Source organism: Passer montanus, unplaced genomic scaffold (assembly GCF_014805655.1).
Source record: "Passer montanus isolate IOZ18808 unplaced genomic scaffold, ASM1480565v1 scaffold116, whole genome shotgun sequence".
In the NCBI taxonomy this organism is placed as follows: domain Eukaryota; kingdom Metazoa; phylum Chordata; class Aves; order Passeriformes; family Passeridae; genus Passer; species Passer montanus.
In genome coordinates this window covers 1,422,630-1,449,709 of record NW_024358278.1, presented here as the reverse complement: position 1 = coordinate 1,449,709, position 27,080 = coordinate 1,422,630, and the positions used below count along the sequence as shown (strand labels likewise).

The 27,080-nt window shown below is 46.8% G+C and overlaps 1 protein-coding gene across 7 annotated transcripts in view; it reads right to left on the bottom strand.

Annotated features, from left to right (window-relative positions):
• Positions 1-27,080, bottom strand: part of GDPD5 (glycerophosphodiester phosphodiesterase domain containing 5) — a 100,222-nt gene that overhangs the window by 37,398 nt on the left and 35,744 nt on the right. For 6 of the 7 annotated variants that reach the window (XM_039697064.1, XM_039697059.1, XM_039697065.1 and 3 more), the window contains one exon: positions 22,568-22,742. In XM_039697064.1, coding sequence (XP_039552998.1) covers positions 22,568-22,684 — 117 coding nt within the window. In that variant the 5' untranslated portion in view covers positions 22,685-22,742. Of the gene's footprint in view, positions 1-22,567; positions 22,743-25,256; positions 25,354-27,080 lie in introns of those variants that run through there. The other variant, XM_039697061.1, reaches the window with a different exon arrangement.

The window sequence follows — 27,080 nt, the reverse complement described above, 5'->3', positions numbered from 1 at the left end:
CTGATGCTAACAAAGCACCATAAACTCCTTTTTTACCCAACACTTTCATACTTGGAGGCCAAGGGGAGACAGCTAATTTTTCCAGACTAAATAGGTCCAGATTTTTTTTCAGTCTTTACTGATGAGCCTCATCTAGGGAAGGAAAAAAAAAAATACAACCCGTGGTTCTTGCAGAGACCAAGTGGCTCAGGTCCAAGGCTTGCCTGAAGCGGGGCACCTTGCTGGGCACAGCACCCCTGCTGAGCTCTCATCAGCATCAAGCAGCAGGAGGATTTCACCCTCAGAGCCTCCTGAGGGTGTCATTCCTGCTAACTCATCCCAGGCTCCTGACAGTCCTTGGCAAAGGCACATGATGCTGTCGACTTGCATTCAGCTGATGGTTCACTTTAATTAAAGCACCAGCATCCTGGGGCAAGGGGGTTAGGATTAAAAACAGCTTTAATAAAAGCAGGCTCAATAAAAAAAAAGGACTTGATAATCTACCTAAGAAAGAGCCAATGAAAGCTGTTAAATGTAATGGCCTCGGTATTACATTTTACTCAAGTAATCTCAGAAAAAAATTATTATCAGCAGGAGGAACATTTTGTGCACATCCAGGGGATTTTGGAAGGTGTTTCCTTAATGGTCAGCTTCTGGCTCCAGGTGGAAATGGGACATTTGGGCCCTATACCAAGCCTGGAAAAGATTGCAGTCTCTAAAAAGCCCAGCAAAGCTGTGACCCAACCACCCTGCACCTCAACGGATCCCTCAGTGCCAGGGGAAACAGCTCCACTTTTGCCTTTACTGATCCTATTTCTGTCCTGGCCCCAAGCTGCTTCTGCCATTTGTCCAGCTCAGGCTCAGATGTGCCCCCAGCTCTCTCCTCTTGGGTGTTTATGAGTTTAATAAGCATAGTTTTACAGGAAGAACAGTGGATGAGAAAAATTCTCAGTGGATGAGATATTTATCCCTATTTAAAGAGAACTACTGCATTTCAGTATTGTTTGCAGGAATTCTGTTGTAAAATGTTCCATAAAATATCCTAAATAGTTTGACATAGATGTCAAATAGATACAAGGGCAAATGATTGGACTGGGAGAAGAAACAGAAAGCAAGTTTATTCCTTGGACAATTTTTCCCTCGCCTCTTACCCTTGGCAGCAAATGTCTGCAAGACAAGTACTAAAAATACTATCTTGTCATGATGCTTGGCACAAAAGGAACAAAAATGAACCAAGGATTTCTGTGCTGGTTGAAAGGGCAAGAGCATCACCAGCCAGTGCTGGAAGACAAAATCCTGACAGGAGAAGAGACAGTGGGTGCCATTCTTGGTACCAATATCCACTTTTTCTGGATTAAACCCCAGATCAGACCCAGTTTGGGTCTAGGAAAACCTTGCTTGGTATGACCTACAAACAGCAGCCTGTGGAACCTCCACAGCAGCACGTGCAGGAGGACAGAGCTAAACCAGGAGCATCAACATCAAAAGGCAAACCAGAACATCTCCCCACTGGAAATCCACACAGCTTCTTCCTTCTCTCTCCATCAGTGGCACAAGTGACAGGCAATGACACATTAAAAAAGCATTTGCAAGGGTTGATCATCTAGAAATTCTGCCTGAAGGGTCAGCTGCTCTCCAGCTGAGGACAGCAGCAAGGAAAATGCTAAAGCAGTAGGTGTCTAAATGCTTGTGTTATTCAGAAACCACTGGAAGGCACAAAAGCGAGGACTAAAATAAGCAAAATTTATAGGCCAATAAAAGCTGCAGCCAAGAAGTGAAACGTCTGACTTACACAAGGTCCCCTTCTCACTTCCCAGCAGCTCTGACACATCACACTCACATCACTGCTGTTGCAAGTGGGCATTTTCTGTGATGTTTATAAACTCTGGCATGGCAAAGTTGAATTATGTAACAACAACCCTGCCATGCGTGTCTGGACAGGAGCCAGGGCTTCCCCTGCAGCTATTTCCCCTCAGTACCCATCACCAGGGCTGAAAGGCAAGCAGCCAACTTGCAGACAAGAGAAACAAGTTGTTACCGTCCTGTTTGAAGCAGGAGCAAGAGCCTCAGTGGTGAAAACCTGAAATGCCTCAGTGCCTGAGCTGGAAAAGGCCCTGGAACTGCTCCATCCCCTCCCTGCTCTTTCCAGTGCAACCCCTGAATGGTGCCAAGCCCAAAAAGGGGCCCTTTTCTATTAAATCTGGTTTATTTCTCTTCATTTAAACTTGGAGCACCTGCAGCAAAAGCACAAAGGAGGCTTTGAGCAAGAGGCAAGGCCAGGGAGATGAGGAGTTCCCAAGGGAGGAATTCCTGAGTCACCTTTCCGGAACCAGAGCAAATTTAACACTTCATAGAACCACAGGATAGTTTGGGATGGAATGGACCGTGGCAGGGACACCTTCCACTGTCCCAGGCTGCTCCAAGCCCTGTCCAGCCCAGCCTTGGACACTTCCAGGGATGGAGCAGCCACAGCTGCTCTGGGCACCCTGTGCCAGGGCCTGCCCACCCTCACAGGGAATAATTCCTTCCCAATATCCCAGACTGACAGAGGGGGGATAGATGAGTCCATTCCCTGGGTCCTGTCCCTCCATGCCTTGTCCCCAGTCCCTCTCCAGCGCTCCTGGAGCCCCTTCAGGCCCTGCAAGGGCTTCCTCCTGCCCACACTGAGGGATCAGCCCAGGAATCTCCAGGGATGTCCAGTGAGTGCCCTCGGAAGCAAAGCAGCACCACGGGTGGCTGCTTTGGAGAGAAAACTCACTTCATTTCCTCACCACAAAATCATCTGCAGTTCCAGAAAAGGCATTTAAATGTGGCTCATCTTCTCAGCTCTGTGGAAATGGGAATAATTATTGCTCTGCTCGAGAGCTGTGCATTGATTGAAGCGATGGAAGGTGGCACAGAAATAACAAATCCAAACTGCTGCTCCTCCACTGTGGCAGTCGTATTTTCTGGAAAAATCCCTTTGCCAGGATTTCTCTCCTGGGAAGCTGAGAAGCCTCAGAGAAAAAGGAAAACAATATTATCTCATTTGCTTCTCCTGTGTTCTGCTGCTTTGGAATGTGGTTGGAGATTGTTTCATTGGTTTCATGTGAATTGTTTTGACTTAATGACCAATCAGTGCCAAGGCTCTGGAAAGAGTCAGGAGTTTTTCATGAGTATCCTTTTAGCCTTCTGTCTGTATCCTTTCCGTATTCTTTAGTATAGTTTAGTATTCTTTAATATAATATAGGACCATAAAATAATAAATTACCCTTCTGAGAACATGGAGTCAGATTCATAATTCCTTCCTTCATCTGGGAACTCCACAAATACAATACTGCACCTTGCTGCACTCCACAGTTTGTCCAAGCAGCAGCACAGCCAGCCTGACTTTCCACTCCCCTTTCAGAGGACAACCTGGAGAGGGCATTTTCTGGAAGTTCAAAACAGCTGGCGCTGGAAATAACCCAAAGCTCAAGGTTTTCCCTACTCCATCACTCACTGATTGCAAAACATGCCAGGGAAAAAGTGCTAATCCTGCAGCTCTCCCACGTGACTGTGGACAATTTGGATGAGCAAACTGCTTTTCACACTTTCATCTCTTTGCACAACCCAACGTGGATTCAGCAAGCTGAGATAAAGCCCCTGTGGTGGCCAGGAGAGGGATGGACAGACAGATTGCAGCTCGGGGAAGAATGTAGGAAAAGAATTCCCAAAGCACCACTGGTTTGCAGCCTGGGCTTTTACAGACAATAGAAAATGTGGCTTTTGGCTTCACATTTGGGATAGATGTTAATAAAAAATATTTCCAAGCATAGAAATAGATCATGACCAGAGTGCCAACAGCACCAACCCAAAAGGGATGGGTTTTATCCCAACCACACAACCTCTCTCCTGCTTATGGAACAGAATATGGCCCAAAATAAGGCACAACCTGTGTGGTACCAAGGTATAACACCTGCATTCCATGATCCTTCTCCACCCTTCTCATGGAGCAAAGCGACTCTTCAATTTGCTGCTTGGAAGAGGAACTTGGCAGACATAAAAATGCTCTAAAGGCTGCTGACCATGCTCAAAACCAATTTTTTCCTCTTCCTACTCTATTCAGATAATGACAAACATCTTGGACCTGAAGAAAGGTAAGATAAATGCATAGTAAAGAAAAAAAAATTGAATTTTCTGAAGTAATTTAATTTTTACGCCCCCTGCAAAGAAAGCTTTTCAGCCCATTTCTCTTATTCTTCCTGCAAGGGCAAAAACTGCTCGTGCAGCAAAACCCATGGCAGGAAAGTCATCTGCAGAGTCACTGCAAAGTCATCTGTCACCTCTGTGAGCTTTGTCATCACAATCCCTAAGCAGGGGTTTGTGCCACTGAGAAAGGGAATTTTGGGGAGGAATGGCCTTGAACTTGTTCTGCCTTTTGCTGGGCTGGGTTTTTTCCGTGCATCTCAGAGCATCAAAACCGTTTCAGTGAGAAGCAGCTGGTGAGAAAAATACCCAGTTTTTCAATCAACAGCTGAAGCAGTCCTGGCTCTTAATTATGACTAATTATATCAAGGCACATTTGGTATAAGACACCTGCTTATTTTTCAAAATGAAAATACAGCCAGCATTGCCTACACAGGAAAAGTAAAGACACATTTACAAACCCACTTGAGGGTGTCAACTGTCTGCCTGCAGGACACCCACCCCAAAAAATCCAATCCTTTGCCACAGGAAATATCTGAATTATCCACAGCTCCCGTTTCAGAGGCACTGATGGAATTTCTAAACATAGCACGTGCTAAGCCATATTTCCGATTTTTTTTATAGCCTCTTCAGCAGCCTGCTTATTACTGCTCCAGATCTGCTGAGAGAATATCAGGAGTATTTCACAGAGACGCAGGAGGACTCTCTGTTCCTTCCTCTCCAAAGGCAGCCCAGGAAGCTCAGAGGTAGGAGGTGCATCTGCTGTTGCAGCCCACGGGCTCCAGAGGAACCTCGCCTTGGGTTTCCTCCAGCACCAAACCGGCTGCAGCTTTCAGAAGAGCCAGGAGAAAAGGAAAAGCAACAGCTCTGAAGCCAAGCAGGAGCATTCTCCCTGAAGGATATGGGCTTTTACATGTTCTTGCTGCATTTAACACCCAGACAGGGCTGATTTGTCCCTTGCCTGTCTCATCACAGGGGGTATTTCCCAAAGCATCTCCCAGCTGTGGCCAGCAGCTCTGGGAGCAACACAATGGATGGAGAGGATAAAAACAGGGAGGCCTGACATTACACTTTTTTTTTTTTTCCCCACCACACAAATATTTGATGAGCAAAGCTTTCCTACCAACTGTTCATCCATCAAAGAAAAATATCAGAACTAATTTTCTCCAGTCTAGGCCCACCCCTCCAAAACATCCTCCCTAAAGCAATTACTGCACTATGCCAGAGTGAAAAAAAACCTAAAAAAATAATAAAAGTAGTGTCAATAAATCTCCTGGCAGCAGCCTGGAAGCAGGCTGTGGCCACAAGCCAACCTGATTTACAGCTGAGCTTGCAGGAGGCAAGAGACAGGAAAAAGGTGGAATATGCTCCCCCCAGCCTCAGAGTAGGAAGCCATAGGGAGAAGATGGATGTTGGCATTCCCAGCAGGAGAAAGGTTGCCAGAAGCAGGCAGAAAATCATCCAGTTTGGCCAAGAGAACAGATCTGGACCATTTACAGGAGCAGATTGAGCTCACTTATATTATCAATTAAAAAATTAAAAAGAATTTAAAAAAATTACATTTTGGAGTGTGTCCAGAGAAGGGAACAAAGCTGGGAAGGGGCTGGAGCCCCAGGAGCTGCTGAGGGAGCTGAGAAAGGGGCTCAGCCTGGAGAAAAGGAGGCTCAGGGGGGACCTTTAGGCTCTCTGCGGGTTTTGCCTGGAGAATCTTGTCCAGAAGTTTGGGCTCTGCCCATTAACAGCCTGATGTTTGCTCCTCACACACCCCCCTGCATCAGAAGGTCTCCAGCAAAAAATGTGGACTTCAGAGGAACTGGAAGATTGATTTCTGTGGCCAAGTCTTTTTCTTCTCTCTGTGCTCCATGCTGAGTGCAAAACTGAGTTATTAACATGCAGTGCTCCCAGCTCCCAGAGCTGATGCATGTGGGAAACCACCAGACAGACGTGACAGCTGCCTGAGGTCGTGCAGAAATATAAAATAAATCTGACAGAATCAAACAGTAGCTCGGAGAAGGCTGAACTCTGTTTCCTGCTGGCAGGTATTCAAAAAAAGCAAATAAACCTTATCAAAAGTACCTTGTCAAAAGGATGGCCTGTGGCACACACACACAAAAAGCTTCTAAAACCAACAAAACAGACCAAAAAAAACCCCCAAAACGAAGCAACTAACCACACAGAAACCTAAAAACCCCACAAACGAAAACCCAACAAGCACCAGTCACGGACTCAGAATCAGCAGGGCTTACAAACAGAATCACAGAATTGTTTGGGTTGGAAAACCCAGCTCCAAAGCCATGCCACGGGGCAGAGGTGCTGGAAAAGAACTCAGATCACCACTGGACAGCACAATTCCCCATCAGGAGCAAGCAGACAAGGCTGCAGCCATGGATTCAGGACACACCCCGAACAAACCAGGTGCTGCCACATGGGATAAGCCAGCCCGTAAAAGCAATTGCACCTTAGATGCTATTAAGCTTAATAAACTGCTCCTAAATTATTAGGTCTGGCCTGATGTAATATCCCTGGCCTGCTTTGAGCAACAATCTATAGGTTTATTGGGTTATAAATTAGAGTCAACAACTTGAGCAGGGTACAAATTAAAGCTCTGCTCTGGAAGCAGAATTACCATAATGCCATAAATAGTGACACACTGCACCTCCCTTTTTTATTCCTCATTACACTGAGGCTGTGCTTTAACTTTTAAGATTTAAGATTCAATTTTTTAAGAATCCTGCAGCTTGGGCATCTTCCCTCCAACAGCATCTTTTTCAAATAAGTTATCTTTCTCTGCTGGCTGAGAACACCAGGAGCAGCGCCCCCAGGTCAGGGCTTATTTAGTCTCCACCTTTTCCATGCCCTACCAGGAATTCAGCTTCTTCAACCCCCACCACCTCAGGTACCTGCTCTTTCAGCCTAGCTTTGCACTCCTCAATGGTTTTTTTTTTGGTGTAACATATTCAAAGAAAACTCCTCAACCTTTCCCAAACCAAAGATGAACCATCCCCAGATACTCCCAAGGGAAAGTCACAGGAAGGGCACAGGAATCAGCAGATCTGTATCAAGGCTCAGGGAGCAGCCCAAAAGTGATAGGAGAATCTTGGAAACAACTGGATTGAACATCCCTGGAGACAGAGTGAGGCCAGGGAAACACTGGGATTTTCCCTAGAAGTCACTCCCAGAAAGCTTTTCCAGAGGAATTCTTACAATCAACTTCACACAACATCTAAGCATCCCTATTTAATTTTTGCCCCTATCCTACAGTTCAGAAACAGGGAAAAGCTGGAATTTTTCAGGGGTTCACAGCCATCTCTCTGCCTGTAAAAGGCACAACACTCTTTGTGAGCCCTGAAAACAATTACAAATATTTCATGCTGCTCAGGTTGATGCCACTACAGGATCCTGCACTTGTTACAGACAAAAGCAATTCCATCAGGATAACCCATCCCATTTTCCCCACCACTGTCCCTACAGGAAAAGCAGCATTTCCAAGAGGAGACTGATCTGGACAAGTTGGTTTTCCATATTCACAAAGCCTCTGAAGAGATAAACAGTGACCCTGAGTTTGTCTTTCACGCTCAGAGGCCACAAAACCAAAGCCTCTGTTCACAGACAGCAAATCAATCCTGACACCCTCTCCAGACCTCTGAGAAAATTAAAATCATTTTTAAACCCCAGCAAACTCTGACATCTGGAATTTGACTGCAACAGGACCCCGAGGAGGATAAATAGCTGCAATTTTGCAGGCAGCAGTGACAGCACACAGCTACAGAGGGGCTCCTTTCCTACCACTGGAAATAATTAAATTCATATTTAAATCACCCTCCTCCCACCAAATTATATGAAAGCAAATCCACTGCAGAAAGTCCTAGCAAATAAAAAGCAGCAGCCAAACACACAAGGAGCACATGATTTATTTCACAAGCTTTCCTCACCAGTGTCAGTGTCCCTACATAGTAAACATGGCTTAATAATAGAGCTGAAGTCCTCCTTAAGCAAAATTTTGGGAAGCCAAGGAAAACAAACCCTAATTCTATTTCAAGCCAGCGCTGTGATGACAGACAAAAGGGTTTAAACAAAGCTCAAGATGTCCATACATGAATTATTAAACTCAAAGCCTCTTTTCCACCAGTGCAAAAAGAATTTCTTGTGTCCCTCCCACAAGCGAGGCAAGAGTCCAAAAATTGGGCAGTGCATGAATTGAATGATTTTTCCCCCAAAGTATGTCCACATATTTGTTTTTTCTCTCCTTACTAACTCCTTCCTGGTGATCTTTTGAGGTGTTTGTAGAAGGTGGAGCCTGCCAAGATCAAGACCTCCATTACAAAGGCACCATATCAAATATCAAATTTCCATCCAGGAAATGATTTTCCAGAGGTAACTGGGTGGCATTTAATGCATCACCTGATTCTGAAGGCATCCTCAAGCTTTAACTTGCTCCAACAAGGAAGACAAGACACATCCAGAGGAAACAATGATATCTGAAATTTTAATTTTCTGTTCTCCACCAGGAGTTCCCACCCAGCTTTAACAACCAGCAGCCTCTGAGGAAGTCAGTCCTGAAAAAGCAAAATAAGAAAAAAAAACCCAACCAAACAAAACCAAACCAAAATAATAGCAGAAGGAACACACTCTGCCTGATTCTGAGAAGCACCATGAAATTCACCCAGACCTTTTCTTTATCAATCTCAGCAAAATAAGAAAAAAAAACCCAACCAAACAAAACCAAACCAAAATAATAGCAGAAGGAACACACTCTGCCTGATTCTGAGAAGCACCATGAAATTTACCCAGATATTTTCTTTATCAATCTCAAAAAAATGAAATAAATAAATAAAATCTCTTTCTTAGGCTGGTGCTGTCTTTAAATCAGCATCATCAGGAACAAGGGGACAAGAACTCCTTGTCCTCAGGCAGCTCTGGTGCACATGAAATATCTGAGTTAAAGCCTTTGAGCAGCTCTGAGGAAAGGGATTTGGGCTGTTTCTCTCCTTTCTAGCAAACAGAAGAAAGGAGATCACAGAAAGAGGAAGAAAACCAGAACAGGTTAAAAAGGGAGGGAAAGAGGCGCCAATTAAATGAAAGCCACAAAGCGACATGAATCATTTCACTGCCAAGAAATGGGGGTGAAAAGGAAGAAAAAAGTTCACTCAGGGCAAAATTAGCTGTTGAACAAGCCCGTGCTGGTGGAAGCCATGCACAAGTGGAGAAACTGGAGAGTTTCCTTTCCTGCTGTTGCTTTTTCTGCCCTCAGACACCCCGGAGGCTCCAAAGGCTCTGTCCCCTCACCCGTGGCCATCCCCACGGAGCATTTCAGCACCAGGGCTGGCACAATTTCCTCCTGGACCACATCCACCCTCCTCCACAGCTTCACTGCAGCCTTCTAAGGAAGGCAAGCCCAGCAGCAGCTTTAAAAATCCTTCTTGCCACCTCTGGAAAAGCCTTCAGTCAGTGGTAAAATCGTAATGGAGGCTTTAGAGCCATTTCAGCTTTTTACCTCTCTAATAGCTTTAAACATTGGTTGCAAGTGTTGAAAATCTCAAATTTAATTTGTTTTCAAGCCACAGAGGCACTGGACTAATAAGAAGCTGAGTGCTGGCTTCTCATAAAGCTGTTTTAGTGCTCATAACCACTTAATGTGCCAGCAGCAGCAGATGCTTCCCAGATTCTCCCTGGGGTGCAATATCCAGCTTGGTGCTGGGATCCATTTACAGAGCACAGGTAAGAGCAGCATCTTCAGGGTAAAATGACTATTCCCATTGGGAGACAAGTCAGAAGAGAGGAGAAGACAAGCCTTCATTTCCAAAGCTGTCCTGTAGTGCTTGGCAAGCCCTCAATAATTAGAAGGGGTGCAAGGCTTGAGAATAAAACCGATCCAAGAGCATCTGAAGCACAGCAGAGAAATGAGCCCAAAAAGGGCTCAGAAAAGCAACCAGAAATTCCCTCCAGCCTCCAAGAGCATCTGAAGCACAGCAGAGAAATGAGCCCAAAAAGGGCTCAGAAAAGCAAGCAGAAATTCCCTCCAGCCTCCGAAGTGACAGTGGTTTGTAAAATGTTTTTGCACTGAGGGTGTTGGGTAAACTCCAAAGTGACAGTGGTTTGTAAATTTTTTTTTTTGCACTGAGGGTGTTGGGTAATTTTGCATTTTTACTGCTTTATAGCACTCTTTAAAAAAATTACTATTTTTTTGTAGTTAAAACATGGCCTTCAATGGGCTCTACTTGTAAAACAGCAAGGCTTTCTAAAAACAGTTTTTGTTTGAGCCTCAATGGCTCTTTCAAGTTTATCTTTTGCTAAACTCAGGGTTTTGGGAAGTTGGGATTTTGTAAAATCTTGCAATTTTGTGGGTTGTTCCCTTAGTGCCCTAGCTTGTATGGCTGCAATGTTCTGTGGAGTGTTTGGTTTGTTGCAAATAATGAGTATTTGTGGCACTGTTGGTGGCTGTTTGGTACAGTCAGAATGACCCTTTCACACTCATTATTTGCATTATTTGCATTTTGCTGCTGCAAAGGCAGTGCCAGGCTGCTCCATCCATCAGGTCTGGGAGTGACAGGAGCATTTCCAGGCAGCACCTGGCTCCAGGTGAGCCCATCCACCACTGCTGGCAGCCCCAGAGGCAAAGGCACTCCCTTGGGATGCCACTGCGGGCAGCTCCCATGGAGTGACAGCCTGGAGAACAAGTGGCAGTTCCTAAGGAAAACAGTTTGGGAGCACAGGCAGTGTATTAAATCTCGAATCACCCCAGACACAGAGGGCAAAGAACCCCCAAATTTGAACCCTGTTGCAAAATATAATTGTTGAGCAGCAGTTGTAGCTGATTTAATACATTAAACCATCCTGACAGCTCTGTGTGGCCTGGGTCACTTCTCCACCACTTTTCCCCAGCTGCTTTGAAGGAACAAGCCCAGCCCAGGAAAGCTTTGTTCCCAAGAGCAGAAAAAATGTTTTCCTGAATTTGACAGGATTTTCTAGAAAAAGGAGTGAGAATCATGGAATAATGCAATAGCCTGAGGATGTAGGGAACCTTTTAAAGCTCATCCAGTCCAACCTGCCCAGCAATGAGCAGGGACACCTTCCACTGTCCCAGGGTGCTCCAAGCTCTGTCCAACCTTGTCTTGAGCATTCCAGTGATCCAGGGGCAGCCACAGCTTCTCTGGGAACCCTGGAAGCTGCAAGTGTCAAAAGCCACTTCATTGACATGAAAAAGAAACATTAAATTGACAGCTTTAAAGCCAAAGATTGGTGAGGTAAGGGCCAGGCCAAGCCTGTGTTTAATTCATCTCATAATATTCAGCATTCAGGGCTTTTAATACAATTTAAAAAAAGCCCAGAGAAATACTAAATATTACAAAAACCAGCATATAATGGCAAATCCCAGACCCATCCAGAAAACTGAATAAGGAACTTGGGTTGAAAGGAACCACCAAATGCAAACATTTGGGTTTACATCACCCAAGAAGTGGTGAGAGTTCAGCTGTTGAATTAAGAGCATCATCCTACACCCAAACCAGCACTTGGGGGATGGAAATCCCAACAGATCCATTGCATCAGCTCTGGCCACATTCCAGAAGTGGGGAGAGTAAAGGCAAAGCTCATCTGACTGCTGTGCTGCCTGAATTATGATGCCATCAAGAGGCATTCAGGCTGTCTTGTCACACTGCTGAATTCCAACCCCCTTTTCCCAGCACACATTCATCTCCAAGGATGGAGTGCTGGCACAGAATCCCAAGGGAAAAACCCCTCATTAGCTCCTCTGACCCCACTGAACCAGCTCTGTTTTAGCTGGAAATGAGACTGAGAGCCCTGGCTGCACAAACCCCACTCAGGAAGGAGCTTCTGCAAGGATGTACAACAGAGCCAGGGCCAGAACAAAGCTCCCAGATCCTTCTCCTGCCAGCTCCCCCCAGTGCAGCTCATTTTGGGCAGCTCTGGCAGCAGGTCTGAGATGGAACCAGGAAAGGAGGTGAGGGGGGAAATGAGAGCAAGGGGAAAATATATTAAAGAGACCCCCCAAACACCTGGAGATTAGCATTCCATAGAACCACAGAATGGACTGGATGGAAGAGACCTTGCTGGTGTCACCACTGAGGAATTCTGAATCCCTGGGAGCATCCTGGTACCTGAGGCCTCCTGACAGCACCAACCACTGCCTGCTGCTTTGGAGGTGACTTGTGTGGCACTGGGGCTGATGCCACCAGGAATCACAGCTAATGTGGGGGTTTGCAGGGTGCTCTCTGCAGCTTGAGCTGCTTTGCCTTCAAAGCCAAGCTCTGGATGATTTTCCAAGTGGCTCCTGAGCAGGGCTGACCTTTTTATAGGTGATTGATTGGCTTCTATAGCAGTTACTTTTCTAATCCTAATTTCTAATCTGGGCACCCCACCCTCACAGCCAAGAATTCCTCCCCAGAATCCCATCTATTTCCTCTGGCAGTGGGAGCCATTCCTGTGTCCTGTCCCTCCAATCCCTTGTCCCCAGTCCCTCTCCAGCTCTCTTGAAACCCCTTCAGATATTGCTTTGTAATTAAGAACTCTTGCAAATCTGAAACTTGTGAAAGTAAATACCACACTCACACCAATCTATTAATTAATTATTCCCACTGAAGACAATTAAAGCCCTGAAGCACAACAAGAGGCTCACTCCAGCTGCACTGAGTAACTGAGAGACAACTCTGAGCAGAATTTGTCTTCAATCCCAAAGAAATTAATTTTCCAGCTATTCCTTTGTTCAGCCCTGTGGGCTCATCCAAGTGAAACTGGTACAAAGATGCCAAAATAAAAGCAGAGGTTGCTTTAAATTTTTTGGCTGCTATTTCAGCCCAGGCTGAGCAGGATTCCTTTCACTTGATTTTCCCAGTTTCCTTTTATACAACACACCAAACCACCCTCCAAAATATTTGGTGTAATATATTTGCAGAGGGCAGACAGGCCCCATCCCTAAATCCTCCTATCACAAGACCAGTAATAAAGTTTGAAGTAGTAGCAACCCCAGTTTTCAACAGCTGCTGTAGGGTGAAAATTAACTGTAACTTCAGAACCACTTTTCTTTCAAAGGAACTCCTACATTCCACAATCATAAGCTGTCCAACTCAAAGAAAGCAGGAAAAGCCATTTTTTACTTATCACAAAATAAAAAACAATCAACAAACAAAAAAAATCTTTATGCAATACCAGCAGAAATTCAGCAAAAATACAGCCAAAAGGTAATGATCCTGAATTAGTTTCCACTCCCAAGCAGGTAAGCTCTGCCTGAGTCCTACAAAAGACTCAGAGCAGCTGAACAGCATCCTAAATGAAAAAATATGTGAAAGTACAATACGTGGAAGGAGGTTCCTGGGACCACCTCCAATTCTCCATTTCTCTGAGGGAGTGTGCTCAGGAATAGCTGTAATTCCTTTTTATCTCTCTAAGAAGTCCATGTGTCCACACAAAGCAATCTCACTAGACAACATCTTTTTTTCCAATTAAGATACTTGTCAAGTTTTGTCTATTAAACTGGAAAGGTTTCTCCAGGCCTGTTGATGGACATCAGTTAATTAAAATCAAAAAGAACAGACATATATTGGATCAGACTGGATCCAACCACTGCACTGCTTTATTTCCTTGCCCTTCATCCTCCCTTCCTCTTCCCCAAGCAGTGTCTTATGTTTTTCCAGAGTCCTCTTTCACAGAATCCCACACTGGGCTGGATTGGAAGGGACCTGAAAGCTCATCCAGTGCCATGGATAGGGACACCTTCCACTGTCCCAGGCTGCTCCAAGCCCTGTCCAGCCTGGCCTTGGGCACTGCCAGGGATGCGGGGGCAGCCACAGCTGCTCTGGGCACCCTGTGCCAGGGCCTTACACTCTCCCAGGGAACAATTCCTTCCCAAAATCCCATCTGTGTTCAAGCCCAGATGGGCACAGGGCAGCAGGGAGCAGGAAGGAGCCCAGGGCACAGCAGGCTGGTCCCTGCTCCTGCCACAGCCCATCCCTGACCCAGCACAGACAGGATGTGGGGCAGGATGTGGGGCAGGATGACCCCGAGTGCAAATCCTGAGTGCTCACATTCTGCTCCACAGAGTGCTGCCCCATCACAACACAGCCTCATTTATCCCACAGGATGGTCCAGAGGGCAAAGACACATCTGGTGACAAAAGCCACTGAATGGGATAATGTGCCAAAAGCTTTCTGCCCCAGCTTTGGTGGCAACCCAGTGACCTGAAGGCCTAGAATAAAAAAAGAATTAGAGCAAGGCGAAACTGAAGCGCCTCTCTCTTTCAAGGGGAAAATTGATAAAATCAGGGTCTTCCCCAGCTTCTACAGCACAGCTGACATCAACAGAGACTGCCTGAAACTGTGGACATGTCAGATTTACCAGCATGAGGTTAGGGCTTGTCTTCCCAGAAACAAGGCTGCACTTGTTCCTGTATCTGCCAGACAAGGGGATGCTTTGTGCAAGTCAGAGAAATCATGTATTTTTCTAATAGTTGACATATGGAAGGGATTTACCTATTTTTCCCTAAGAGAGATTTAAATGGGTTCAGTGCACTGCCAGAGGAAAACCAAATGAAGCCACAAGGCCCAGCAGCAGCTGAGTGTCCAAAGGCAGCATCCCTCTGGAGAGGAGGCAGAAGCTTGGCTTATTTATTCATTACTATTTTTTAAATCTCAAGGGTGAAGTGTTGGGGAAAGAAAATAAACAATCAGCCACACTGGGAGTAAATTTAAATGCTGGAACTGGCTCATCACACAAAAAACTTTGATATTTCAAGCCCAGCACATGACAGACACTGGTCCATCATAGGTTCCACTTTGCCTTGTGCTGTTTATCCCTTACTTCTGGCTGGAGAAGCAGGAATCCCTGATGGCAGCAGCAAAATAGTTTGGTTAGACTTGAGCACACAGCTACTAAATCCTGCAAACACACACAGAGAAAATCTGCATCAACCTCAGGGGGAAAAAAAAGCAGTAAAATGAGAGATCCTTTCTAGATACTGCTCAGCTACACCCCCACTTCTGACACAACTTGAGGCTCTAGAGGGTGCTGGGGAAGGAAAAGAGCCAGACAAGGAGGCACAGGCACAGAGGGGTGGTTTGCCCAGGATGTGGGGTGGTGTGAGTGGTGACAAACCAGGTGTGGCCAGCAGAGCCTGCACAGTGAGCTCTGAATTACAGGAACCAGGTTTGTTTTGCCAGAAAGGCCACAAAAAGTCACGTGAGAATGTCAAATGTAAGGGGACACATTGGTGAGTGAGAATGAAAGAGCTTTGTGGTGAAAGGAGCAGTCTGGGGGAGCAGAGAGCCGACACATCAACACCAAAAGCACCCAGGCATCATTAGATGGGATATTGGGAAGGAATTCCTCCCTGGGAGGGTGGGCAGGCCCTGGCACAGGGTGCCCAGAGAAGCTGTGGCTGTCCCTGGATCCCTGGAGTGTCCAAGGCCAGGCTGGAAAGGGCTTGGAGCCACCTGGGATAGTGGAAGGTTGGAATTATCTAATCTTTAAGGTCTCCTCTTGACTGTAATCAAGAGAAAGGTTGGTTTCTGCTCAAAGGGACAAGGACTGGGGTCACTTTCCCTTTGCTAAGCATCCAGCTGATCTGATCCCATTGGAATTTGGCTGGGAATGTGAGTCCAGCAAGGACACTGTGGCATAAAAGGGATGTTAAAGTCTCCATAATTCTGCTGTTCACATCACCCTCAAATCAAGAGGCTGCTGCCTGCCCAGGAGCCTCAGAACCCCCAGCTGATGGGCAGGGAGGCAAGAGCTGCTCTCCTTGGACCCTGGGCCATCCCTGGCACAGGCAGCATGACCTGAACAACCACCCAAGGTCACTGGCACTGCTTTTTGTCACCCAAAAGTCAACCTTGACTCTGCAGGCACCTTCAGGAGAGCTCACAAGGAAGTGGATTCAGTTTCCAGGAGTAACAGGCTGCAAATGGACACTTCAAACAAAGCCTCAGTTGTTTCATTTTTTGTTCCATAATTCTCCCTGCAAAAGGGCCTCATTTAACTTCACTGCAGTCAATTGACTCTCAAGTGCTTGCTGACATCATCTGCAAATAAGGATCTGCCAAATAAGGCTCAGAACTGCATGCCAAGTGGAAATTATGGGTCCAGACCAGTTCACCAGCTTTGTTTTTAACACCTCACTGTAGACATGGCACAAAGACCAAAAAAACCCCTAAAGAAACAAAACAGAATAATTTTCAAGGTTGAAATGAGTACAAAGAGTAACAACCAAAAAACAATTAAAACCTCTAGCCATGGACAAGAAGCTGCCGGTTATACCCTTGAAATCCCACTGTGGAGCTTGGCCACACTTCTTCTGGAAACAACCTGGAGAAAAAGCCTAAATCTGCAACCAAACACTCCTAAATCCAAGTTTCCTTTCCCAGAGGAGCACACGAGGCAGTGAACAAAAATCACAGACCAGCTTCACAGCCAACAAAGAAGAGTCAGTATAGTTTTCAGCTTTGCTAATCAATTTTGTTAATGAGACGTGTCAGCAGCACAGAGGTTCCCAATTCCTAAAACCACAGGCATTCCTGGAACCCAGGCACTTTGGATCCCCACCCAGACCTCACAGGCAGTAGGGTCCTCTCTGAAACAACAAACTGGCAGATGACTGAAATGTCCTGTGACCAATGCCAGGAAAGCCACGCCTCACAGATTTCAAATTGTTCCCTTCCCTGCTGACCATTATTTCACAGAGGGGCATTTGGCAAGGGCCTGGAAGAACAGGACAGAGGAGAATGGCTTTAAACTGACAGAGGTCAGCGTTAGGATGGGATATTGGGAAGGAATTGTTCCCTGGGAGGGTGGGGAGCCCTGGCACAGGGTGCCCAGAGCAGCTGTGGCTGTCCCTGGATCCCATGAATGCTCAAGACCAGGTTGGACAGGGCTTGGAGCAGCCTGGGATAATGGAGGGTGGAATTAGGTGGTTTTTTAAGGTCCTTCCCAACCCATTCTATGATCTACTCCCAGACTGGTTCCTTCCCCAGCTTTCCCCTCTTGCACCTTTCTCAAGGAGCATCACCACAAACTAACCCTGCTCCTTCCTATTCTTTCCATTGCATTCATTTACTCCCACTGGGGCCAGGTTTCCTTCTTACCTAGTTAATTTTTGTAGTCATTTTGGAACCACAAGCGTCCTTGAGGCACCTCCACAAAGTCTTTTGTGAGTGACAGACAAAACACCTTCAACTTGGATAGAAAAAAAAAAAAAGGATGACAAAAAGCCTTTTCCATTGGCCTGCACTCTCCCAGTGCATCCAGCCACCCAGGAAGGACACAAAGCTGCAAAGCTGCTCTCCAACATTTTCTGCTCTGTCACAGCCCAAGTGCCCTTGGATCTATTCCAGGACACCTGGGAATTCACGAGAGAGGCTGGAAAAGCAGAGTTGGTGAAGCAGAACACTGTCGAATTCAACCCCAAATGTAAAGTAAATCACTGGAGCCCATCTCAAGGACAGCAAGGTCCCATTCACTTCCCTCTGGGCGAGGAAAATCAAGGCTCCTCTGGAAAAGGGCCACAATTTCTCACTATTCTGTCAAGATCAGACAGAGAACTTCTGACATCCAGACTCCCACAAGCCAAACTTCCATGATGTCAATGCCGTTTCACTTTCCTCATTTTATTTCCTCAAAATTCACACTCATGGCTCCACACATGGGAAAGGACTAAATGTCTGAGTAAAGACCAACACAATTAATTAACCTGGGATTAACAGGATCACAGGTTCCCATTGCTTCTTTGGAAAAAGGAGCTATATAATTCATTTGTAGAAGTCTAACTATAACAACAACTACACAGCTGAGAGGAAGAACACTTGTTTGGGAAAACAAGCAGAAAAACCACCTCAATTTTTCCCCCCTTCTTGGAGGGAATTCAGAAAATATTGTACCTTGATGTTGTGTAAACAATCTCCAGCAATGGCTGTAAGATTGTTTCACTCCCAAGCCCAAAATCCAGCACCAAAGCAGCTGCTGTGCAGAAAATTAACTGTATCCCAGTCAAAACCAGTACAGGGAACTCACAGGGAGAGTCTGGAAAGACTTTCCCATATGGGTTAAACCAGCAGTTGATTAAGCATATTCAAACCAAACAAGATTTTATGAGAGTGGCTGCACCTTAGAGTGGAGAAGCATTGCTGTACCCAGGTGTCCAGGGGGCAGAAATCCCTGTAAAAACACATGGCTGGCTCTGAGAGCCAAAAAATCCCTCCTTTCCCCCTTTTCTTCCCCATTTCTCCAGCTGCAGCTCAGTTCAGAGCTGGCTGTTCAGAGCCCAAAGCCACATTTTGCAGATGCTCTGCAGGAAAAACCTTTGACACCTCCAAAGCTTTACAAATCCCAGGGCGTGTTAATCAGCCAGTCTGAGCCCATAATCCCAGCCCAGGCCCCACAGTCAATGGGTTTTGCAGACTGTGCCCCACAGGCATTCTGCCTCTTTCAGGACCACACCACAAATTCAGCATCTAACATCCTCAGCCTGACAATATTTAGGGTGCACCGCAAGATTAGGCTCTAACCCTGTGGCTTTCCAGGACTTGGGAATTCCCATCCTTCAAAGCAGCTTTGCTGGAATAGGGAACCTTTTTGACACAGAACAAGTAGGTTCATCCCAGCCCTTCTGGAAATCAAAGAGAAGCAAGGTCTGGCATGTTAATCCCAGTTCCTGAGGCTGGAACACCTCTCTGCTCCTTGCCAGTAATCCACAGGATCCTGCCCTGTCTAAGAGAGAAGTCTTCCTCCTTCATCAAGGCCAAAATATGCTATTCCCAGTTAAAACCAGTGACACTCTGCAAAGTCTGGTCTGAAGGCATCACACAAAGCAAATGCAATTCCTGCCTGGCTCAGCTGCCACAGTTTCCCTGGACAATCATCAACCTCACAGCCCCCCTGCAAAGTGAAGGGCTCAAAGGTGAATTTTACAAGATGTTTAAGTGATGTGGAAAACCCTAAACACAGCCTGGCTTTGCTTTCATTTTTTTACAAGGTGTTTAAGTGATGTGGAAAACCCTAAACACAGCCTGGCTTTGCTTTGATTTCCAAGCATCATGGAGGAAAAAAAAACCAGAATCATAGAATAGTTTGGGTGAAAAGGATTTTTAAAGATCATCTAGCCCAGACCCCTCTAATGAGGGGGGCACCCTCAGGAAGAATAAAGAAAAAACACAGTGATATTTAATGGAATGAGTGGATTTCCCTGCATTTAGCCCATCAATCCAACATGATTGGACACATCCATTCATGGGGACTCAGCTCTGAGTCACTGGTCACATCCAATGCTTCAGTGCCCAGCCTCAAATCAAACAACCCTGAAAGAGCCCCTCTCCCTCAGAAGCTCCTGTGCCTTCAGGCCTGTGGTCTGAAACCCTCACAAATTGAAAAACACACGGAAAAGGGCAAATGAGCCCATCCTCTAACAGCAGATTTCAGCAAAGCAAGCAACTTCTGTGACCAGTGACCCCTGGCCATTTGGGAATAGCCCTGACAAAATCCCAGCTCCAAAGCCCGTGGCTTAGATCATCTGTTCAGGTCATTTCACTGCTCTGGCCAAGCAGGAATTACAAGAGCATTTCACCAGAGAGTGAATTAATACACGCAGCCCAGACACAGCACTGCAATTCATTATGCTGATGGATCACAGCTCCTCATTTATCTCTGCACAAAAGGACCCCAAAAAGCCATCAGAAGCCTCAGTTGGAGGCCATGTGATGCATTTAACCAAATGGACTATCTGCAATCACACACATTTCACTTGAAGGGCATCAATCCTGACAGGCACTGCCCAGTTCATAGCAAGGGGTCGATACATCATTTGTAGATCTGCAGCTACAACATGAGCAGCAGCAGATAAAGGCAGGGAGAGGCTTTTTTGGGTATCTCCCCTCCCACATCCTCACAGTTCACACAACTTGCAATTAAGAAGAGGATTAGGAGATTTGTGTTAGAAAGAAAGACCATGTTTGACAGCTCAGCCCAGCCAGTCAATAAAAGTGGCTTCTTTTTACTGGATAGATTAAAAAAATTATCATTGCTGTTTCCTTTGGGAGGAAATCTCTATCCCCTCTCCCACCCAGGATGATTTCCAGGGTGGGATATTTGCTGTGTACAAACAACAGGGGTTTGGAAGCAATAAAAAAAAAATTGCTTCCATGCACTGACTTCATAATATCCTTGGTTGAATATGTGATGAACAAGCTGCGGTTAGATCAGAAATTCCTTCCTCACACCAGCTACAGAGATTATAATGATCTGAATCACAGCAAGACCATTTCTCCTCCTTCATGTGTCTTTCATTTAAAAAAACATTAAAAAAGAAATGAACGGGGGTCTTGCCATTAAAGCTGAGGGCCCACAATAGAAAAAAAGGAATTCTGCAAATGTTCAGAATTTTAAAAAGAGATCAGAGTATATTGGTTGTGTGCCTCCAGCCCCTCTCTTCATTCTCAAAGGTCAGAAAAAAGCAAAAGATAATGACAATTCCAGCAAGCTGCCTCTCAAAAAAACCCCTAGAACTCGGGTGTCCAATTAAAATTCTCATTTTCGTGCAATTTTTTAACATGTAGTAGAAAGCTTGATGTACATCCATTTGAAGGAAAAAGAAAGGAATCATTAAAATTGTGGCTGTTGAGGTGCAGCACAATTCAGACAACAAACATTCACAGGCATCAGCTGAAGATATCATGGAGGCAATGTTGGGTCATGATCCAAATTTGGATGAAAGCCTTTTATTCTGGGGAGCTTGATGTTTAACAAGAAAGCAGATAACACAGCCTGCAGCTCATTTTAGGCTTTCTTCTCCTACTCCTGCTGCTGTCTCCATCTCTCTTTTACCAAAGTGGAAGTTGAGGCCTCACTAAGACTTAGAAAACACCAGCTCAGACTGGACATGTTTTTAAGCCTGGGTCAGCTACTTTTAAACACAACTAATTCCTTTCCAGCACTAGCACAAACCAATGGAAATTCCAAGCAGACTTGGAAAGCTGCCACTGGTATTTTTTGGTAATGCAAGCAGAGGCAGATTTCACTAAAAAATTCGTGGCAATTTTTCTGTAAATTTTTAGCTAAGGACTGCAATGTTCTGCTGGCTTGAAGTGGTCACCCAGACCAAGCTGAAATCAGAGGGAAAACAGCACCACCATTCCTACTTTGCAAAAGGAAATTTGTTTTTAGGCAGCACAAACTCGAGGCGTGACTTCCCAACTCACAGGGGAGCTCCTGGCCAAGCTGCACCACCAACAACAATTCACAACCAGGAGCAGTTCTGGCACAGGATCTGCCACACAGCCCTGCCTGCTCCTTCACAGCTGCTTTTCCAAGAGGAAATGCACTCCAGAGCCAAGAAGATCCCTGGTTATAGGCTTAAAAACAGAACAGAGGAGCCAAGCAATAGGAGAGCGAAATTAAGCATTCAAAAGGCAACCAAAGAGTCCCCTGGGAGCACTTCCAGATGAAACAGGATTTAAAGAAAGAAAAAAACACCAAATTTAACTTGTAAGTACACTTTAAAAAGCCATCCCAGGCCACATGGGAGTACAGGAGAACAGTAAAACAAAATCCTTACCCAGATGATGTAACAGGGTGGTTTTGACAGCAATGTTTTCACACTTTTCTTATCAACACATCACAAGACCTCATCCCCAGCCCAGAACAAGAGGGGAGGTGCAAGTCAAGCCTGGATGCCCTCTGGCAGAGCTCCTACAATCTATATTTATCTATATATTTATTAGCTCTTACAATTTATATTTATCTATTTTTATATATTTATCCTCCAACAGTTTTCCCATTCACCCCCACCTTGCTCTCACCTTCTGTTGCCTGTCTTCAAACCCCAGAAGGGTTTAGGTTGGAAGGGACCCTAAAGATCACCCAGTGCCACACCTCTGCCATGGCAGGGACACCTTCCACTGTCCCAGGTGGCTCCAAGCCCCATCCAGCCTGGCCTTGGGCACTGCCAGGGATCCAGGGGCAGGCACAGCTTCTCTGGGCACCCTTTTCCCCTACCTACAAACTCATTGTCGCACACAAGAACAGGATCATAAAGGTTGGAAAACACCTCCAAGATCACCAAGTCCTTCTGGGACCAAATACCACCGTGCCCACTGAAGCCACACCACGAAGGCAGGGATGCTGCAGAAACACAGGACCTGCATATCCAGCCAAAGGTGTAAAAAAAACCACAAGGAAAGTATTTCCCTTACCACAATGCAAACAGATTTGGGCACATTCAATCCCCTGGAGCCCCATGACCAACCTCACTGTGCCCATCTCCACATCAACCATATGGGGACGGCCTCCTGCCACGGTCAACAACTCCCATCAACCATCCAAGCCAATAAATACAGAAAAAACCCAAATCTCTCATCCTTTTAACCAAGAGCTACAAGGCAGCATGGGAGGGAGGAGGTGTCAGGCACTGCTGTCCCCTGCTCACCTTGGTGGTGTCATCATGTGACCGCTGGTACCGTTTCCAGCGGCAGCCGTAGATCCCGGTCAGACAGGACAGACATAGCTGGGGCTCGTAGTACTGCAGGGGTTGGTGTTTAACCATGCTCCTTCCAGCCCCTCCAGAGCCAGCTGCCACTAATCCATCAGCTCCTGGGAGCGCCCTGGGGCAAAGCAGAGAAAACAACAAGAAAAAAAGAGGAAATTAAAATCCCGAGCGATGTTTCGATACATTAACAAGCAATTTAATAATTAACCGTGTCCTCTGGCTGCTGAGAGCAGGGATGAGAATCAGATCTATTCCCAGCCCTGCCAGCATCTCCCACTCGTTACTCAATGAGACCAAGAAGTTTAATTAGTTTGCAAGTTTTGTTTCCTCCTGCAGCTTCTCCCACACCACCAAAAGCAAATGTGTTCGCAGGAGTTATTGGTGGGGAAAACCATGTGAGGACAAAAGCAGGAGGATGAGGATCTGCAGCCCAGGTGATTGGGCTCTTATGAGTGACTGAAGTGTAAAGAACAACCTGAAAATCGATTCAGAGACCTCCACAAAGCTGAAGCTGAGCCAAGCTAAAGCAGTTTAATGTCAGCATCCCATGGAGCCTGCAAAACAGTCCCAGACGAGGAATAAACACTTCCATGCCTCCTGCAGAAGGGGCATCACAGAATCAGGGACTGTCCTGAGCTGGAAGGGATCCAGCAGGACCAAACTTCTGGCCCTGCACAGGACATGGAATATAGAGTGTGTACACACAAAATGTATACTATAGATATTACTCTCTCCCTTCATACACCTCTCAAGCACTCACAGGATGCAGAGCTGGACGCTGTGCTTGATCCCACACCACAGTTTTCCCACAGCTTCCTGCAGCACAGGTGTGCACCCACAGCCCCACACTGCTGCTGTGTGCATCAGCAGTGGAGTCTGACAGCAGCTGAGCTTGCACAGTGCTCACCCCTCTTTGCTGAGGGTGCAGGGTGTGTAAATCCCACCCTCTCCAGGGGAAACACTTTGCCTCCTTACATGTGGGATTCCCAGGGCTCAGGTCTTGGGCAAAGCTGTGACAGCTGAGTGGCAACATCATCAGTGGCATCAGCAAATGGCTGGGATTAGGGAGATTAACCAGCCACCGAAAAGCTTTTCCTTGACACATCCCATGGAAGGAAGCCTCCAAAAGCAGGGCTGACTGTATTTTTCACTCCAGCTGACGCACCAGGGGATGCTGCAGGCGGTGCAGACACAGTGCTGGAGTCTGGAAATGTCAGCAAGGACACAGAGAGCTCACCCCTCCCAGCTCCTGTCTGTCTGTGTCCATTCACACTCCGTGCTGACAGCCTTGCCTGACTCTAACCAGGACTCAGCATCCCAGAGGCTGCTGTGGCTCCAGACCCAGCAGCCTGTCACCAGGCTGTCCCCAGAGCCCTGTGCCTCCCTCTCCCCAGACACAGAGGCAGCTTTGTGCTTCCAGCAGAGCTCCCCGTGCTGCTCGGGGTGCTGACACGAGGTGGGCACGACCCCCACGCCCATGTGTGGCTCTGTCTGTCCCCTGGGGGTGACAAGCAGGACAGAGGCACAGCCAGCCTGACTCGAGAACTGTTTGCTGCTCACGTCCCCCCCGTGCTGCTGCTGTGCCACCTCCGTGGCCTCGTGTCGAGGTCACCTCCCTGTGCCCGCCTTTCACCTCTGCTCCTGCTATTTATAAAGCTCAGCATTAGTCACTGCTCAAGCTGCCTCCCCATCTTCAGCTTCCAGACCATGCCCAGGAAATGAGCCTCCCCCTCTGCCCTCCCACAAAACCTGTCACAATGGCACAGAGACACCGAGGATGTGCAAAACTGGAGATGCTGTTTAGAGGTCTTGGGCTAAAACATCCTCTCTGCCCTGTGCAGTGATGTACAAGATGCTGAGGGCTCAGTGCAAGATGTAAAAATCATTCACAGCCTATTAACAACTCCCCAGCCAAAGCCCTTATTCCCACCCTGAAAACCTAGAAGGCTGTAGCTGTTCCAAGTAATCCTGCACTAATTCCTCTCCAAAGGACAGCATCTCTCTCCTGGTTTCCACCTCTTCCTGCTTTAGTCATGCAAGGCAGGAGGGCAGACAGACCAGCTCATCCACAAAAGCTTTCACTGGGTATTTCATTTGATCACTTTGACAGGAGAGGAATTCTTCCCTGGGAGGGTGGGCAGACCCTGGCACAGGGTGTCCAGAGGAGCTCTGGTGTCCCTGGATCCCTGGCAGTGCCCAAGGGAAAAGACAGCTGAAAAGGCTCTATAAGACACCAAGTGAAGCTCCCACCCTGGTTCCTCTCACTGCAAAGACAGGCACTGTGGGAGCCCAGAATTCCAGGCTGCTCTCCACAAAAATTCAGGAAAAGCACAATGACAAAAAAACCCCCACAAAACCTAAGATGAATTTTAAAAAATCCACTCCTAAACACAGTGTAATTGCATGAGGCACAACCAACAAGCCAAAAATCACTCCCTCTTCTCCATGAGCATCACAACCAGATCCATCAAAGCCCGAAACAGGTGGGAAAGGACAAGACCCAGCAGGCACCCTCCCCTCCAGGCACACGGCCACCTGAGCAGTAACAGGAGCTGCAGGGACAGAAACCACACTGATACCATCTGCCCAGAGAGCCGGGCTTGGCCAAGAGCATGGGCTCAATACTTACTGCTCCTGCTTCCAGAAAGGGAGTCAAGGGAGCAGCAGAAAGTCTGCAGCACCTCCCAATCACTGTTCCCATGACATCTCCAGCTGCCGAGGTGGAGAGAGCAGCCCATGAATGATTCAGCCCACTGCTGGTTAGCATTACATACAGAAATGAAAACAGGAAGCAAGACAACAGGCATTAATTATTCAAATCCAGCAACGTGCACCAGGAGGGAGGGCGGAGGGGGAAAGAAATAAAATAGAAAGCACAAACCCACTTAGGCTCTCAACCTTGACTTTCAAGATGCATCATCTGCCAATGGCTATGAGCTTCTCAGAGCTGAATAACCAGCTCATTTGTCCAAAAAGGGGGAGCAGGGTAGATTCCATCTAGAAATACAATGGGAGCCTTTTCCAAAGGCTCCAGGATGCCTAATTAGCACACACTGCACTTCTGAGATACTGAAGTGGAGGTATTGGTTACACATTATTCCTTTCCAAACAGCTTTGGAGGAAAAAAAAAAAAAAAAGCTCTCTGGGGAGATCTGGCCTAAAAAATTTTGATTTTTTTGTCCCTCTGAGTTAACTGCTCCATCCCTGCAGTCTCAGGGCAATATTCAGAAACCTGGACTGGAGAGGGAAGGCAGCAATCAAGACCAATCACTAAAGCACCTCAGTGCCCTCATTTTAGTGAGGGGAAGAGCAACAGCACAAGTCCTAAAGTGCTCTGAGTAATAGTGGGGATGCAGCTCCAGAGGAGCAGGTTTTACAGCCTTTCCCAAGGCTGGCTGCTCCCCTTTGATCCCCCTTCAAGCAGACTGAGGGGTGACCCCCACCGCAGGTACAACTTCCCCATGAGGGGAACAGGAGGAACAGGCACTTATGTTTCCTCTCTGGGACAGGGACAGGACCCAGGGAACAGCCGGAGCTGTGCCAGGGCAGGTTTAGCTTGGATTTAGGGAAAGGTTCTTCCCCCAGAGGTGCTGGGCACTGCCCAGGCTGCCCAGGGAATGGGCACGGCCCCACAGAACTCCAGGAGCTCCCAGGGATGCTCAGGGAGGGATTTGGGGTGTCTGTGCAGAGCCAGGGATTGGAATTGATGACCTCTGTGGGTCCCTTCCAGCTCAGGATATTCTGTGGTTTTTAAAAGCCAGGCAGCTCTGCTGCCCTTCCAGCCACACCATGGAGAGCCCTGCTCTGAACACCCACCACGGATTGCTCAGGAGGCTTTGGATCAGCACATCCAAGAGAAAACCCAAAACACAGCCAAGGATGCTTCAATAGAGGCTCACAAACAATGAAATCATGGAACCATTAAGGCTGGAGAAGCCCTCTAGGATCACAGAGTCCAGCCATGAACCCAGCACTGCCAGGTCCACACCAGCCCACGGAATCCTGAAGTCTCAGGAGACGTCGGAGCAGAGCCAAACATTTGCAGAGAGGCAGACACACAATTTTCTCCAACAACCCCACCCTCCCATGCAGATGTGCAAGACACCTGTGGTCTACAGGATCTCCAGCTGCCATGGCACAGCTGGGAAGAGCCATCCAATGGAAAACCTTGGACTTCCACAAGGTTCCAGAGAGGAGAAACTGTGGGGAGAATGAGGGGAAGAAGCACATGCTCCCCCCAAACCTGGAGAGGCTCAAAACCAAAGCAAGCCCTGAGCATACAGGCTCCCTTCTCCCAAAATTCATGTCCAAGGAAACTCGCCCCACTTGCAGTACAAATAAACACAGAGCTATCTGAGGTTAATTTTTTATGTTAAATAATTTTAAAAAGAGCTTTGGCAGATTCTACTGATTTCCATATTAAAGGAAGTGTTTTTCCTCTTGTTGGTGACTC